The sequence below is a fragment of the Eutrema salsugineum genome, unplaced genomic scaffold (assembly GCF_000478725.1).
Source record: "Eutrema salsugineum unplaced genomic scaffold, Eutsalg1_0 scaffold_9, whole genome shotgun sequence".
NCBI lineage: Eukaryota > Viridiplantae > Streptophyta > Magnoliopsida > Brassicales > Brassicaceae > Eutrema > Eutrema salsugineum.
Genome location: NW_006256342.1, coordinates 4,527,204 through 4,544,055, shown reverse-complemented (window position 1 = coordinate 4,544,055; position 16,852 = coordinate 4,527,204). Strand labels below are relative to the sequence as shown.

The window sequence follows — 16,852 nt, the reverse complement described above, 5'->3', positions numbered from 1 at the left end:
GATAAACATAATTTCGACGAAACATTAGTCGTCAGGAAAACACAACTGATCTATTTTTTTCTTGGCTTTCGCATAATTAGATATCTACTTTTCTACCATAATTAATTTTGTTAATTTTGTAGTATAAGATCGGATTAACTCAAGCTCAACCAGGGCCGAACCAATTGTATTTGACACCTAAAGCAAGAAGAAATATTTATATGAAAAAAGACATGGGAGTACGAACCTGAGTTGTTGGATAACAAAAACATGAACTAACCAATAGACCACAAAGGAAATTTAGAACAATTTGCTACCCCTAATAGTTGTAATAAATTTTGCGCCCAAAGCTTTACCTCCGGGCCGGCTCTGTGCTCAACGATCAATTCAGTTCGATTTCGGATAATTTGCTAAAATTGTATGTATATATGTATATTTAGAGACTTACACCGTAAACTTACAATTATTTTATGTCAATAAATTCTTTGGAGATAGTTAGCCTTTTTATTGCCGTAGACTATACTTTACGTAACTAATACAATGCCTGCAAATTTGTTATTTTATAGCGATTAGAAATCCATGACGTAAAGAATAACTAGGGGACACACATACAAGAAGAATATACTTTTTTTTGTCAAAGAACATACAAGAAGAGAAGAAGAATATACAGTAATTGAAAGACCATTATTCGATGTTCAAGAAAAAAAACAAAAGATGTTCAAAGAAAGAAAGACCATTATTCATATAAAACTCATCCAATGAGATTGCTTGGATGCTTCCATTTATAAAAGCAAGTTTGAATTTCATTCCAAAAAGAAAAGTGAAAGGATAACAAAATTTAAAGAAGCACGTGCTTTTAGTTATAAAGAATTGAGCTGTTCTTTTGTGTATATTATCCAAAGTCAGATCGCTTTCAGACAAATAACAACTCGGACACTGACAGCTCGACGAAAGGATCCTCATCTTCCGATTCGATCCGGTCTAGTTAGTTCTAACCCAGCTAAACCGGTTAATAGCATATTAGAGTTGTGCAATGCACCCGGCTAATATAAACCGAGTAATTAAGATTACTTTGATTGATGTAAGTTGACCACAACCCTCTAATAACTTTGTTTGTTACAATGTCTTCTTCTTGCTTCGATCTGTCACTGAAATGCTTGGGTTTTTTTTTTTTACGAATTCTCTCTGTTAAACTTCACCAGCGACTACTTTCTCGTTAGAACAAAAAAAGAGCTAAAATGTTTATAGAATCAAGGTGAAATACGTTTTTTTTCCAATCAAAAGAAGAAGATATTCATATGTATACAAACATATCTATAGCCATCAGAGAAGAGACATTGTCATCTTCCAACATTGATCTTGGCTCCAAGCATTGGCTGAGAGTCGTTGTTACCGGGTGATATCATGGAGCCAGTAGCGCCTGTCTCTTTGGTTTGAAAGCCACTAAGAGAGGTAGTGGTGGTGTCATCGAATCTCCAATCGGTTAGGTAGCCTGGTTTAGACATAACATCACTGACCTCAACATCTCCTGACAACATGGCCACCACTCGTGACATTGGTGGTCTCAAGGAATATGATGATTGTGTGCATAGCAGAGCAATGCCAATCACACGTTTCACTTCTTCCATGTTGAATTCACTTAGCTCATCATCTATTAGTTCGACTTCACGGCTTTTCTCGCGTAGTTTCCATGCCTGTGTCACCAGAAATACACAAACGATCGCTGGATTTTGTTTAACCATTTCATGACTATCACAAAGTTTCAATCAATTATAACAAGCATTGACGTACCCAGTCAAGAAGATATCTTTTTTCATCCTCCAAGTTCTCATCAGAGTTTGGCCTTCCACTGACTAGCTCAAGGGCCACAACACCAAAGGCATACACATCTGTTTTCTCTGTTAGAAGTCCACGCATTGCATACTCTGGCGCAAGATATCCACTGCATTTGATACAACAATAAAATCCTAAAACGTGTGATAAATCCAAAACTGTATTGCAAACCAAACGTATAGCAGGTTTGGGATACTTACATTGTCCCTGCAACTCTGGTACTTATGTGGGTTTTCTTGTCATCGTATAGTTTGGCAAGCCCAAAATCTGAAACTTTTGGGACTAGATTAGAGTCAAGCAAAATATTGCTGGCCTTGACATCCCTGTGTACTATGCGAACCCTCGCCTCCTCGTGGAGATAGACTAGACCTCTGGCTACTCCCAGACATATCTCAAAACGGGTTGACCAATCAAGATGTAAACTTTTATCCCCTACAGCATCCGAATCAATCAAAAGTGCACAATGAGTGATTTTAGCTTTTCATAAGCATGGATAGCTATGTCACGTTTCTGTTCATTACCAAATAGTGCCTGATCGAGACTTCCATTAGGGAGATACTCATATACGAGCAAACGATGATCTCCTTCATAGCAGCACCCGTAAAGTGTTACTAGGTTGCGATGTAGAACTGTAGAAATTGTTACAATTTCTGCAACAAATTGTCCCTTCCCTTGCCGGGATCCAACAGACAACAGCTTCACAGCTACCTCTCTTCCATCATTGAGGTTTCCCTGTTGAATATGTCATTCAAAAACGAAACGTATAATAAAGTTATTACACATACTCTTCTTTCCTAGTATCTCGAAGAAAATACAGATACTTTGGTATGGGACTTACCTTATAAACAGGCCCAAATCCACCCTCTCCAAGCTTGTTTGAGAGATTAAAATCTTGAGTTGCACTTTTAAGTTCCGAGTATGTAAAAGTGTAAGGCTTTATTTCCATACTAAGTAGCTCTGCAAGAAAAAATCTGGCTCTTAAAAGGAATCAATTTGAAAGATTGATATTCAAGTTTAATTTTAGAGAGGGCCAAAAGCGCTTATTTGTGTTCTTGTTACATCTATACCTTCATCATCTGTGTACGGTTTCCTTCTTTTGAGGATGATGAAGATAAACCCACCCGCAAAGATGCCCAAAAGTCCCACGCCAATAATGACACCCACAATAATGCCAGTCCTGTTCTTTCCCTTTGATGGTGGCTCGTTATCCACAGTTGGTGTAAAATCTGAGAAGCAATATGTAACACTTAGGTACTTTCTTATGGTGAAAGTGAGGACAAAAAAGATTTTTTTATTTGTATTACCTGGTGTTGCACTAACGGCCGATATTAGTGGTCCATAAGCCCCCTGAATAGGAATACAACATGTTCCTTTCCCAGCCCAGAAAAGATGAATTTCGAGGTAATTTTCTGATACATTTGCTTTATATTCTCTCTGAACTGCTCTAATTGAAGAGCCACCAGCTGTTCTACGTATATCAAAATCCTTTTCAACGAGTCTTCCCTGGAAAAACGGAGCTAGGCCTTAGAATTCATTCGAACCAAATTCGGAAGAAAATTTAACTTGTACAGAGGAAAGCTCAATCAAGTGGTGCGGACCTGGACATAAATGTCAAAACGTCGTCTTCCAACACCTTTCCAAGAGTTAGAACCTTCGATTTGTATTTCAGCAAACTGAAGTGTTACAGTATAGCCTCCATTTTCTAGCCCCAACCCATAATACCTTAGAGAGGATGCAGAAAGTCTTGCTGACTGAAAAAGCTCTGAGTCCGACGTGTTGGTAAATTGTGATAGTGAAGTAACTATGTAATTATTATTGCTACTTCCGGCAAAAAGACCTATGCTACTGGCTGCCCATCTATTAGCAGCATTCACGAAAAACGAAGCTGGTCCAAGATCCGCTTCATCCTTCTCAAATAATGCTCTGCTGACAGACCTTTTCTCCGGGCCTCCACAGTTGATCGAAAAGTTAAAATCTAAAACACCAATCAATATAGAAACTCTTAAAACAATATTTACTTCTAATAATACATGCAAGCAATGTCCGTGGAGAACAACGTTTTGAGGATAGCTCTTTGTTACACTTACATATTCCTTTGCCTCGATTGCAGGGGAAGTTCTTCTGCAGGCAGTTCAGTCCTGATAAAACCCTTTTGCAGGAAAAAATTAGAAAAGAGAAACATATTAGAATTGCAAGCACCAACAAGAACATATTTATGAAACTCACCTGTTGTCAAGACCTTCCAATGTGAAGTTGTTAGCAACTAGGTTGCTGCACAAATATCATACAATTTTGGTTATTATTCCTTTACATATGATTATAATACAAATTTCTTACAAAAAAAAAGAAGATTCATGCTGGATATGAAGAACCCTTATTATTAAATTTTCTGAGATTGAAAGACACAGCGACTATAATTGATATATAGGGTTTTTGACTCACAAATTCGAGTTTGGTAAGCTGACCCACAAAGGAAGACTTCCAGACAAATTATTGTACGACACATCTCTGTAAGTGTAAGGCACAATAATTAGGATCTACAGAATATCTTATACATTCCAAAACACTTTCCTGATTATCTTGCCAAGTTTTCTAGGCCACCAAGAGAGGAACCTAATTCAACTTGAATATATGCGAGTAAAATGTATATGAAATTTGAGTCCATATCTAGGAGGATCTGTTAAACACAAAAAAAAGAAAGGATACGTTGTGGTTTTCAAAGATGAAACAATTATAAAGGATGTTGTTACTCACATATTGCTTAAAGACTGCAGCTTTTGTGAGGGCAAGGAACCATTCAACGTGTTATTTCCCAGAAACCTAATATATAGAGCATAATTTTTTCCCATATTATTTGGGTAGTTGAGCATGAAGACCCAAAAGAAGCAGAAAAGATATCATCTTACAAGTGAGTAAGTCGACTTAAGTTGAAAAGTGAAGCCGGAATAGGTCCATGTAGTTTGTTGAAGCTTAAATCACTGGAAAACAGACATGAATTACACGGTAACGCATTAAATCAATCCTGTTTAGCAACGAACGAGAAGAAAATAAGAAACTATATTATCACCAATTTAAGATCATTTCGTATTCTCTCGGTGACTTTCACAAATCATCTCACTTTTTTCACCACAAGGACCCTGACACAGATTTCAGAGCATTTGATGAAACACATTTATGTACTTACACTTGTTGCAAACTTGAGTATTCTCCAATATTAGACGGTATTGTCCCCGTGAGATTGTTGTTCCTCAATACTCTACGACATAGATCATCAATGTCAAATATACGAGGGGAGAGGAACTGTTCAACAGTACCTTAATCTGATCACGAACTGAAATAGAATTCGAATCGAGGGTGCCTTACAATGTACTTAGAGATTTCATGTCTTTGATGAATTCAAGAGAAGAGTTTCCATTGGTTATATCACCTAGCCTCCTACATTTATAATGGGAATATGTGAGAAAGCAAAAGAAAGAGAAACGGCAACAATAGTGAGTATGACAACAGTGCAACACATACAGCTCTGTCAAAGAAGTTAAGTTTGAAAATGACGACGGTATAGGACCACTCAAACCAGTTCCGAGAATTCTCCTGCAGCAAAACACGTACCAATCGTTTAATAAAACTTCAGATGCGATGAAGAATTTTCCACAAAGAGTAAAATTAATATACAAGATATATAAAAAAAAAAGAGCAATGGAACAAGTTCATTATATAACACACTATAAAAATGAAATCTTCTTACAAGGTGGTAAGTTTGGTCCAATTTCCTATAAAGTCTGGTATCCGACCTGTAACTTCCAGATCCATAATCCAACTGATCCAACATAAAGGTTTTCCCGAGACAAAAATAAAATGTAAAGTAGTAATAATATATAAATCGAACAGAAAAGCTTATATTCGAATTCAATATAGCTTACGCGACTTGTAGCTCCACAAGATTAGCAAATGATAAAGGTATTCCCCCGCTGAGTCCAGAACTATCTATATAGCTGCAACAGATGTAAAAAAATTCTTAAAAATGATTAATTGCGCAAGAAATTGTGTGGTCGGGAACATTAGATGATCGTGAAGGTTAAGGTTTTGATATCTACAGTATAGCCAGGAAATAAATACATAAACATTTGACAAATATACTCACATTTGTTGTAGTTTTGTACAGCTCCCAATCTCAGCTGGCATAGAACCGGAAAAGTTATTTGAACTAATGCTACTGCAGAAAAATACAGGTATAAGGAGCCATATCAAAATCCTCCAGAAGCAATGTGAAAGACATTATCATATTTAAGCATATCAAGAAGCACCAAAAGCTTACAGTAATTTCAAATCTGTAAGCAGACCAATTTCCTTAGGAACAGGGCCAGACAACGCATTGATCCCAAAAGTCCTAGGTGATAAACAGTTGAGCCGTGAGAGACAAGAGAATGCTCGTAAAAAAAAAAAGACGCATTTTTTTAGAATATCCCCAGAAAGAAAATGGAAGAAGGTTTCACAGCCTTTACATCCATTCCATTCGAGTCAGGTTTCCAATTGCAGGAGACAAGGATCCTGACAGAACATTCTGACCCAGGTCCCTGAAAGAAAGGAGAAATATGTGAATTTAAGTTCCAATGTGTGTGTGTGTGTGTGTGCGCTCCTTTTGATGATCTATGTAAGTAAAAAAACCATACAGATTTGTGAGATATTCCAAAGTCCAGAGCTCATCAGGTATAGTTCCTACAACATCTATCGCATAAACCTTCCTGTGAAAACATTCAAAAAACGAGCTCTTCAGGTTTGAGATTGAAGAATTCAGTAATTTCTCAGTGGGAAAATGCATCGAACACATGGGGTGCACAAAGGGTGAAAGAGTCGGGCATACAAAGCCGTGATGCGGCAGATTGTGGAGTTGACGAAATTACAGCCGCATTTGATTAGTGGGTTGTAAGCACCGTTGTTGACGGAGATACTGTCGTCGATGGCGGCGCCGGAGCAAAGCTCGCCGCTTATGTTCCATTCCTTCGGCGCACGAATCTTCCATGTCGCGAAGATTGTGTTCAAAGCACGTGCTGTTCCATTGACAAGTTTTAAATTTGAAGGAAAATTTATATATTAATTGGTATTTTTGTCAAAAAAATAAATAAAATAATACTATCGCAAATATACATACAAATAATATGATCAAATCTTTAAAATAAGCGTTTCAGGCACTTGCAACTATATATATTGCTGAATTCATTTTCCTATTACGCCGACCATTGAATAATCTATAACAAAAACGTCGTCAATTTTACTTAATAATCAATTTCAACAAACAAAACTAAAACAACTGATTCAAAATAAAGAAATCAAATATTAATTGAAACTGAATGGTAAGTGTTTTAAGAACAAGATAATATTTATAGTTGTATTAATTAGGATCCGAGGGCAAATCTACATTCCAAATGTTCAAAGAAGAAGACAGACCATCGTCGGGATGAGTAGTGGCTCCGGTTTGGTTTTGAGCTCGAACAACGTGAACCGAACCGGGAATACACAAGAACCAGACGGTGAGGAGGAGTAGACACGGAGACAGTCGTAACAAGGGCATCGTGGACCGGAGAAGAAGATGCGAGAGAGCCCTGAGGTTTTACTTTGGTTCAAAAACAACTAGTATATGGTCCGGTTTTTTTTATGTAATCATAATCAATTTGCTAATTTGGAAAGATACATTTATTGTTTGTGCTACTCTGATTTAAGTAATGATCTAATTAGAAACACACGAAGACTTCAACAATGGCGAGGCGGCTGCACCACCTTGGACTTTGACAACAAACACCAATAGTGGTAATAATTAACTATATTTTGTTTAACGATAATATGTATTGTTTACCAACCACGATTTATTTATCGATCTTTTTAATGCAAGATTGTAAACAAAATAACTTAAATAGAAATTTCACAGGTTCCAAGTTTCTAGCCGTCGATTATCTTCGACTTTGGACTTAGAAAGATGGAGTGTCAGGCAATATCTGCCCCTGCCTATGGTTATAAAAAATAAAACATTGTCGGCTAATAAGATATTTAGTAAGATTTTTAAAATGTCCATCTATTATATTAAAACAGAAGCATATTTAGTACTTGCTTCCAAACACTTCTAATTTTTTTTAAGTGTTTAAAAATAATTTTAATAATTATTTATATTTAATTTCGAAAATTAGTTATTAATTTAATATTTTTAGAGTTCCTTAAATATAGGTAATTTAGATTGATTTGATTTGATTAAAAATAATAAATCAGATATTAATTTAGATTTGATTTAAAGATTCTAATTTAAATAATTTATATACTATTAAACATTTTTATCAAAAATATCTAAAATTTTTGAAAAAAAAAATTCACATATGAAAAATAATGGTCATATTTGAAATATAAGATATTTATAATGATGTAAATGATATGATATTTATGTTGTTTATATAATATATTTACGATTATGATTTATTTACAAATTAATAATAAAATAATAGGTAAAATTCAAATGTATAATTTAAATATTAAAAATATATTTTTTAAAATTCATAGAACTAAAAATATATATAAAAATCCGGGTTAAAAATATTTTGATAACTAATATCACTTATTTTGATTAAAATTTAGAAAACTATAATGCTAAATAATACTGTTAATATATCTCAAACTTTTAACAAATATTTATATTATACAGTAATATGAACAGAAAAATTAGAATTATGTTTTTATAATAGTTTATTTTGAATTAATATTAGCGGACGGGTTAAAATTATATTTTTATAATCATAATTAATTTTAATACTATAAAAATATAACTAAACATAAAAATCAATATTTTCACTTATTAAAAAATATTTTTATAAAAATAATTATATCTAAACTCAAAAACATAAATTATATTATAAAATTCGTTAAACAATAAAAAATATTCTCGTGCGGATGCACGGGGTTAGAATCTAGTTAACTAATTAAAAATCAAGCTAACATATTGTCGGCTAATCAAAATTACAAAATTAGACAATTACGTTTTTCTTCTTTTCAAAGTCACATTTTCAGCCTTCCTCTACTTCATCGTTGAAGTCTTCAAAATGAAAACTTACATTTTATTTGAATTATATGTTTATTCTTTAATCATATTTGGGATTTTGCATAAAACAATTTTTCTTTATGCTATTTTTATTTTATCCAATTGAAAATGTTTTTTATACTTATCCAAATCTTATCAACTGATTAATACGATCATATCAAGTACTAAATGTGAGATATCGATTATTACTCTTTTCAATAATCTCTTCACCATATTTTGACACGGACCCACCAACAATCTTGAACAAATTAGTTACAATATGATCAGTTTAAGAAAAGAAGAAAAAAAAAGTAATCACAATATGGTATAGACAAAACATAGTATCATTTGTACACAAGTTTGTTTTTAAAGAAAATATGAAAAATGAACTCTCTATCCGGCTCTAATTAGGGAGGATTAATTACCCCTTTAGCAAAACCTAAACCCATACAAAGGACAAAATTTCTTGAGCTAATATCCTAATTTCACTTTTCAGCCAATCAACACAAAACAAAAATCATGTACATAAAACCAAAAGACGAAAAATCCCCCTCTTTTTAGACATGGTAGATCATACCAACTTCTAACGTAGACGCGTGCGGGGAAGTAAGTGCGGTTCTTGGACCTCTAGTGTTCCTCCTAATAAACTCATATCCAACGTTAATGGCGATTCTCTTCACTAACCCTGATCCTTGCTTCGCTCTCATATACGCGTTTCCCATTATATAAGCCACACCTCCCTCACGCGCCTCCGTTAGCTCCATCAGCTCCTCCCTCGTCTCCTTCTCTATCTTCGGAGTCTCCGGCACAACAAACCTCACCTTCTTCTTGATCTTGCTCTTCTTCTTCTTCACCTTCGGCGATCGAATCTCCGATGTCCCAGGCTTGTCCAGGTCGTCTTGCTCGCTTCCTCCTTGATCCTCCACTCCTTGCATGTACGTGGAACAAGTTCCAACGACAGACATTCTTTCATCTTCTTCGTTGGTCTCTGTAGCCATCGCAGCTTCAGAACGTACAAACTCCGCAATGCTACAAACAAGATCGCCTTCAAACTCAACATCGTCTTTGTGTACGTCCCTGTACCCATACCGGACAATGCACCGGTACATCCGAAACTGTTTCGGGCCCATTCGGCCCACTAAAAACCGTTCCTCGGCCCGTACGTGCGGGACGGGAACGGATTTAACACAGAGGAACACGAGGACTTGGTGGAAAGCAGGGAGGTTGGTGACGAAATGAGAGAATATCGCAGGGACGCCTGAGACGAGCTCCGTGTGGATTAGTCCGATGCCACGTACGCGTTTGATCCCGAGTGTTTGACCGAGGCTGAGTAGCCAGTTGACCGAGACTTTGTTCTGCACGTCGAACTCGTAACGCTTCAGGTTCCCGTAGTGCCACGTGCACATCGCGGCTAAGAAGCATAAGGCGAGAGCGATTGGAACCCACGCGCCTTCGAGGAACTTTATTAGCGAAGCTGAGAAGTAGAGAGCTTCGATTGTGCCGAAGAACACGACGAAGGCTATTGCAAAGACGACGCTCTTGTGCCAGCAGAGTACGATCACTAGTGACATCAGACATGTCGTCACCAGCATAACCGTTATAACCGCCAAACCTGACAAAACATAACGGTTAGTTTCGGTTACTTTGTAAACCGGAATTGAACACGTTATAAATTTGTTAGTTATATACCTGAAGCATTGCCCAAGCGCTTGGTGTCTCTGAAACCGATGGTGACAGCTAAACAGAGGATCATCAAGAGCCAGTTAATCTCAGGGATGTAAATCTGACCGTGGATTTTGGATGAAGTATGAACGATCTTGACTTTTGGGAAGCATCCTAAAGCAGAGCATTGTTTGATGATGGAGAATGTTCCGGTGATGATTGCTTGACTTCCAACAACAGCAGCGAGTATGGCAACAACAAGAACTGGCCATCTTAGGTTCTCAGGTACAGATACGTAAAAACCGATTCTGTAATCGCTTTCGATAACATGATGCTGTGAGAGATAAGCTGCTTGTCCCATGTAGGCAAGTATCAAGGACGGGTAAACAAGTGATGTAAAAGCAATCTGCAACAAGAAGAGCACAGGTCAATGAAACAAGGAAGGAGGAAAAATAGAGAGAAGAGAGAAAAATATTCGGAAAAAAACCTTGATCGAGAGCTGAGAAAAATGACCGAGATCAGCAAACATTGCTTCGGAGCCTGTAATGCAGAGCAAGATACCACCAAGAGACATCCAACCTCTACTTTGAGTTTTTTTGAGGAATTTGTACATGTAATAAGGAGAGAGCGCTTGGTACACGTGCGGATTCCAATGGAAAATGTTGTAAACACCGATAGTGCTGATGCACATTAGCCACAACAGAATCACCGGTGCGAACAAGAACCCGACCCTGTGTGTGCCGTAATGCTGGAGCGCAAACAAACCTATCAGAATTATACAAGCAGCAGGGACTTCTATGTCTGCAAAAAACAGAGAAACCCCCTTTATTAAAGGTCAAAACTTTAACAATTTCAAGACAGTTACAACTTGATGTGGAACTCAGAATGTTCAGTCAAAGAGTTGATGACACTAAGATCCAAATTATGGGTAGACGAGAATTTTCAGGAAGAAGATAAACGTTTAGTTTTGGTATGTATACATCCACTTGACGTGGAGAGAACAATCCAAACGCATATTCAATAGCGTGGGCCATCATGTGTATACGACATTTAATTCGTGTTACGTGCAAAACTCTGTCAAGCAATCGAATGAACAGATGGTGGGAACAAAAGGGCTCCACGATTGAGTAAAGAAACCGAGGACTTTCGAAACAGAATGAATCTACTGATAACTCGGAGGAGTGCAAAATAACACCTTTCTCAAGTCAAGTAGTTTAAAAAACCAGAATCCATGAACTAACCAAATTGTCCACCACAATTCATCAAGATTGAGTAGATTAAGAAGAGCAAATGAAACTAATGAAGAATAGCAAAAAAAACTCACACTTGTGATGCTCCTTGGACATTGAAAGCTCAACACCTGATACTGCCGAAAAAACTGTAAAAGACCAAAACAAAAAGAAAAAAAAGAACTGAACAGTGTAAGCAAACAAATCAATGACTTTGTCTTTGATTTAGACAGGACATCAAACAAGAACGAGTCAAAGAAACATTTTTGTAAAGAATTTACCGGAAATTGCAGGCGTAAGAACACCATCACCAATCACCATACAAGTCCCAATCAAAGCAAGAACGAGCAAAATCTTCTGCAACACCCTGTGTTTCTCAAGCGTAGATTTCAGGCTCGCCGCGAAACCCGATTGAGGAATCGCCGACGACGATCCGTTCGAGTCGGCCTTGTACTCGATGAGCTGCTCGTCTGCCAGCTGGCAACTCGGGAGCGAGTTGACTCGGGCGTGTCGACAGAGGAGCGAGTAGAGAGCGAAAGTGCCTCCTTCGCCATTGTCGTCTGCTCTGAGGACTATGAAGACGTATTTGAAGAGAGGGACGAGAGTGATTGTCCAGAAGATGAAAGACAAGACACCGAAGATCTCTTCGTTGGACTCAGAGTGATGAATGTCTTCAGCGAATGTGCTTTTGTAGACGTATAAAGGAGATATACTCAAATCTCCGTATACAACTCCTAAGCTCTGATACGCTAATGTCAATACTGTTCTCCACGATTCCTTCTGCAATCAAACGAATTTTAAACCAAAAAAAGGTTTTTTATTTTTCAGAATCGATGATTACGAGGGAGGAGTAAGAACCGAAAGACGATAACTTTTCGATTGGATCGATCTCAAATCTGACTACTCACCTTGACGATGTTCTGATAAGTTCCTGATTCGATATCCATGGTGGGTTTTTGGGAAAACTCAAGAATTCCAGAAGTCCATGAATCTTTGCAAATCCAATTCAAACCTATACAGATGCCAAAAAAAGAGAAAAAGCGAATCTCAACTAAGCAATTTTGTTGAAAAGCTACACCGTTTTTCTTTTTTCCTGGATTTTCCGATATTGATATCACCACTCAGAACTGAACAGTTGAGCGACCGAGAATGGTTAGGAGAGAAGAAAGTTTTGAAAAAGAAAGTCCGAGGTAAAAACAAAAATTAAAAGGTGGGAGGAAAATGCGAGAAAACTCGAGAAAATCGTGAAAGGAGAACACGTAGAGGATATTTGCGTATGGGTTTCTCTGGATTCGGACGAAAAGAAAAGGCGAGAATTTTAAGAGAAAGAGAGCGACTTTTTTTTCTCTTTTTGCTATTTTGTTGGGTTAACCAATTTTGATTTTGGAAGTGGCTTACTTGAGAGAGAGATTACTAAAAGAGAGATTTTGTTTTGGCTCTTCAGGAGATGTATAGAGGCGATTTCTTTGATTTTTCGAGTTAATTATAATTGGAGAAAACACATACTGTATTTGCGTTTACTTCAACAAATTGATTAGTCAAACTCTATATTGTTGTGAAAACTTCTTAGAAACTTTATTAATCACTGAAATGTATATATAGAGTACATAGGGAATCTAGGTTAAGTACAATGCCCTGATGGGCCTAATGGGCCGGTATAAGAGTCCATATATGATATGTGTTACAACACTCCCCCTTGGACGAGTGAACCGGGCCAGCTACTCAATCAGGATCTCGATAATGCGTTGGAGAATGTTGCCTCATTAAAACCTTACCAGGAAAAACCCAGTGGGACAAAACCATGGTGAAGGAAAAAGAGTACAACACGCATTACTCCCCCTGATTGTAGCATCACTGCAGATCTCTAAATCTATACATTCCTATCTGTTTGACGAGCTTCCGGTGTGTTGAAGTAGGCAATGATTTGGTGAAGAGGTCAGCTGAATTCTCACTGGATCGGACCTGCTGAACGCTGAGAGTGCCGTCCTTCTGCCAGTCTGAGGTTGAGAAGAACTTCGGTAGAATGTGCTTCGTCCGATCTCCTTTGATATATCCTTCCTTGAGCTGAGCTATGCATGCCGCGTTGTCTTCATACATCACCGTGGGCTGTGTGTCTTCGTCCATACCACAATCTCTGCGGATGTGCTGAGTCATGGAGCGCAGCCAGACGCATTCCCTACTAGCCTCATGAATGGCTAGGATTTCAGCATGGTTTGATGAAGTGGCAGTGAGTGTCTGCTTCATTGATCTCCAAGAGATGGCTGTTCCTCCATGCGTAAAAACGTAGCCAGTTTGAGACTTGGCAGTGTGCGGATCTGATAGATATCCTGCATCGGCGAAGCCGACTAACCCATCTTTATTTTGGTTAGTATAGAAGAGTCCTAAGTCTTGAGTACCTCGAAGGTATCTTAGGAGATGTTTTATACCGTTCCAGTGCCTCTGAGTTGGAGATGAACTATATCGAGCGAGGAGGTTCACGGTGAAACATATGTCTGGTCTAGTGTGACTAGCCAGGTACATTAACGCTCCTACAGCACTGAGGTATGGCTTTTCAGGGCCAAGGATTTCTTCATCATCCTTTTTGGGACCAAGAGGGTCATCACTTAAGCTTCTAACTACCATTGGGCTGGTCAATGGGTGAGCTTGGTCCATATTAAATCGCTTGAGTACCTTTTCGATATAAGCCGATTGATGCACAAGGATTCCTCCTTTGATGTACTCAAGTTGTAATCCCAAACAGTACTTTGTTTTGCCTAGGTCTTTCATTTCGAATTCTGCTTTTAAGCAGTCGACTGTTTGGAAGATCTCACCAGATGTTCCGAGGATGTTTAGATCATCCACGTATACTGCTATGATTACAAATCCTTTGTTTGAGTACTTCTTGATGAAGATGCATGGACTGATGGGGTCATTTTTGTAGCCTTCTTTGATGAGGTAATCACTGAGGCGGTTGTACCACATACGCCCACTTTGTTTCAGTCCATACAAGGATTTGTTCAGCCTGATGCAGTATTGATCTCGAGATGCATTTTTGTCTTTTAGTTCAATGCCATCTGGGAGTCTCATATATATTTCGTTGTCCAGAGGCCCATAGAGATATGCGGTTACAACATCCATTAACCGCAGATCAAGATTTTCTCTTATGGCCAGACTTATGAGGAATCGGAATGTTGTTGCATCCACCACTGGAGAATAAGTCTCCTCATAATCGATTCCGGGTCTCTGTGAGAATCCTTGTGCTACAAGCCGTGCTTTGTATCGAACGACTTCACCGAGTTCGTTCCTTTTGCGCACAAAGACCCATTTGTGGCCCACTGGCTTGATGTGTGATGGGGTCCGGATGATCGGACCGAACACGTTTCTGAGTTTGAGACTCTTTAACTCTACGTTTATGGCTTCTTTCCATTTTAGCCAATCTGTTCGATGTGTACACTGTGTTATTGACGTGGGTTCTAGATCCTCTTGCGTGAGCGCAACATCAAGTGCTACTTTGTATGCAAAGAGTGCATTTAAGTCGACTTCTTTTCGATTCCATTGTATTCCGGACATATTGTAATTGATGGAGATCTCATTGTTATCTTCTGAACCTGGAGATTCGGCGTCCCGAACTTCCATTGAGGGTTCATTAGATTGAGTCTCAGCCGCGGCTATGTCTAATATTGCAGGAATCTCGGTTTCGGTTATTGCACCTTTCTTTGATTTCCGGGGATTCTTATCTTTGGAACCGAGAGGTCTGCCCCGTTTGAGACGTGGTGCAGACTCTGTAGCAACTTGGGTCTGTCCCGTTGGGACAGCTATTCGTACTGGTGCATTACAAGCTGGGATGTACGATTTGGTTACTTTGGTCGGGTCAGCAAAGGAATCTGGCAATTGATTAGCTAGCTTTTGGTAATGAATAATCTTTTGGATCTCTGAATCACATTCTAGAGTCCGAGGATCTTGCCAATTTAATGATGTTTGATTCCATGAAAGATCTTTGACCAGCTTGTTTGTCTCATCACCTAAAGAGGGATATACCGATTCATCGAATTGGCAATCCGCATATCTGGCCTTGAAGAGATCTCCAGTGGTTGGCTCGAGATATCTTATGATGGTGGGAGAGTCAAAACCAACATATATTCCCATCCTTCTTTGAGGTCCCATTTTGGTTCGATGTGGTGGAGCAATGGGTACATATACTGAACACCCAAATGTTTTGAGATGGGAGATGTCTGGCTCATGACCCGAGAGTAGTTGGGATGGGGAATATTTGTGTTCACTAGATGGCCGGATGCGTATGAGTTCAGCAGCATGTAATACTGCATGTCCCCATGCTGAGGCCGGGAGCTTTGATCTCATGAGTAATGGTCGGGCTATCCATTGAATGCGTTTAATGAATGATTCAGCCAATCCATTTTGAGTATGGACATGTGCTACAGGATGTTCCACGGTTACCCCCATGGCCATACAGTAGTCATTAAACGCTTGTGAGGTAAATTCACCAGCATTGTCAAGGCGGATAGTTTTTAGTGGGAAGTCAGGGAAATGGGCCCGCAATTTTATGATTTGGGCCAAGAACCTAGCGAAGGCTTGGTTCCGAGAGGACAAGAGACAAACATATGACCAACGGGTCGATGCGTCTATAAGGACCATGAAGTACTGGAATGGTCCGGAAGATGGATGTATAGGTCCACAGATATCGCCCTGGATTCTTTCTAGGAAATGAAGTGTTTGTTTAGAGATTTTAACTGGTGAAGGCCGAGTGATCAATTTGCCTTGAGAACAAGCTGTGCACATGAGGTGTTGAGGATAAGCTCGGTTTTCTTTGAGGGTATGCCCTTGAGAGTTTTGAATTAGTTTACGCATCATATTTGCACAGGGATGACCGAGCCGGTCGTGCCAAATAGTATAATCAATAAACCGGGCTTTGAGAGTGGTATTAGCTTCAATCATACTGACTTTAGCATGGTAAAGTTCAGTAGAGAGCGCGGGTATGGTTTCGAGGATTTGTTTATGGCCGTCTACGGTTTTAGTGACTAGGAGGGATTCTTTGTTCCCTTGACCTTGGGTTTCTATGTGGAAACCATTCTGTCTTATATCCTTGAAGCTCAGA

General features: G+C 38.5%; 2 protein-coding genes across 3 annotated transcripts; both read right to left on the bottom strand.

Moving 5' to 3' along the window:
• Window positions 1–1,218: 1,218 nt before the first annotated feature.
• LOC18008098 (probable LRR receptor-like serine/threonine-protein kinase At1g56130) lies at window positions 1,219–7,440 on the bottom strand. Of its 2 annotated transcripts, XM_006390837.2 has the most exons (24): window positions 7,258–7,440; window positions 6,674–6,860; window positions 6,483–6,554; window positions 6,315–6,386; window positions 6,128–6,199; window positions 5,954–6,025; window positions 5,733–5,804; window positions 5,558–5,629; window positions 5,332–5,403; window positions 5,176–5,247; window positions 4,997–5,068; window positions 4,719–4,790; window positions 4,567–4,632; window positions 4,255–4,320; window positions 4,039–4,083; window positions 3,900–3,961; window positions 3,411–3,787; window positions 3,117–3,315; window positions 2,880–3,038; window positions 2,651–2,769; window positions 2,334–2,544; window positions 2,013–2,244; window positions 1,771–1,921; window positions 1,219–1,673 (listed from the first exon to the last, which is right to left on the bottom strand). In XM_006390837.2, the coding sequence occupies exons 1-24, from the start codon at window positions 7,379–7,381 to the stop codon at window positions 1,320–1,322; spliced, it is 3,072 nt and encodes a 1,023-aa protein (XP_006390899.1). In that variant the 5' UTR covers window positions 7,382–7,440; the 3' UTR covers window positions 1,219–1,319. The 2 variants fall into 2 exon arrangements, with proteins under 2 accessions (XP_006390899.1, XP_024008133.1); XM_024152365.1 differs by lacking the exon at window positions 4,255–4,320.
• A 1,739-nt stretch (window positions 7,441–9,179) lies between these two features.
• On the bottom strand, window positions 9,180–13,119 carry LOC18008096 (potassium transporter 6). Its single transcript, XM_006390836.2, has 6 exons — window positions 12,669–13,119; window positions 12,042–12,540; window positions 11,856–11,909; window positions 11,019–11,332; window positions 10,559–10,937; window positions 9,180–10,481 (listed from the first exon to the last, which is right to left on the bottom strand). The coding sequence occupies exons 1-6, from the start codon at window positions 12,705–12,707 to the stop codon at window positions 9,427–9,429; spliced, it is 2,340 nt and encodes a 779-aa protein (XP_006390898.1). The 5' UTR covers window positions 12,708–13,119; the 3' UTR covers window positions 9,180–9,426.
• Between the last annotated feature and the right edge of the window lie 3,733 nt (window positions 13,120–16,852).

What these genes read in the sequence shown, in the direction of transcription:
- LOC18008098 (XM_006390837.2), bottom strand. Translation starts at nt 7,381, where the DNA reads ATGCCCTTGTTACGACTGTCTCCGTGTCTACTCCTCCTCACCGTCTGG. An exon ending in TTGGAATATCTCACAAATCT is followed by an intron (nt 6,387 to 6,482) that starts GTATGGTTTTTT and finishes CCTTTCTTTCAG; the next exon opens with GGACCTGGGTCAGAATGTTC. An exon ending in ACCGTACACAGATGATGAAG is followed by an intron (nt 2,770 to 2,879) that starts GTATAGATGTAA and finishes TTTTTCTTGCAG; the next exon opens with AGCTACTTAGTATGGAAATA.
- LOC18008096 (XM_006390836.2), bottom strand. Translation starts at nt 12,707, where the DNA reads ATGGATATCGAATCAGGAACTTATCAGAACATCGTCAAG. An exon ending in CTTATCAGAACATCGTCAAG is followed by an intron (nt 12,541 to 12,668) that starts GTGAGTAGTCAG and finishes GTTTGATTGCAG; the next exon opens with AAGGAATCGTGGAGAACAGT. An exon ending in TTTCTCAGCTCTCGATCAAG is followed by an intron (nt 10,938 to 11,018) that starts GTTTTTTTCCGA and finishes TTCTTGTTGCAG; the next exon opens with ATTGCTTTTACATCACTTGT.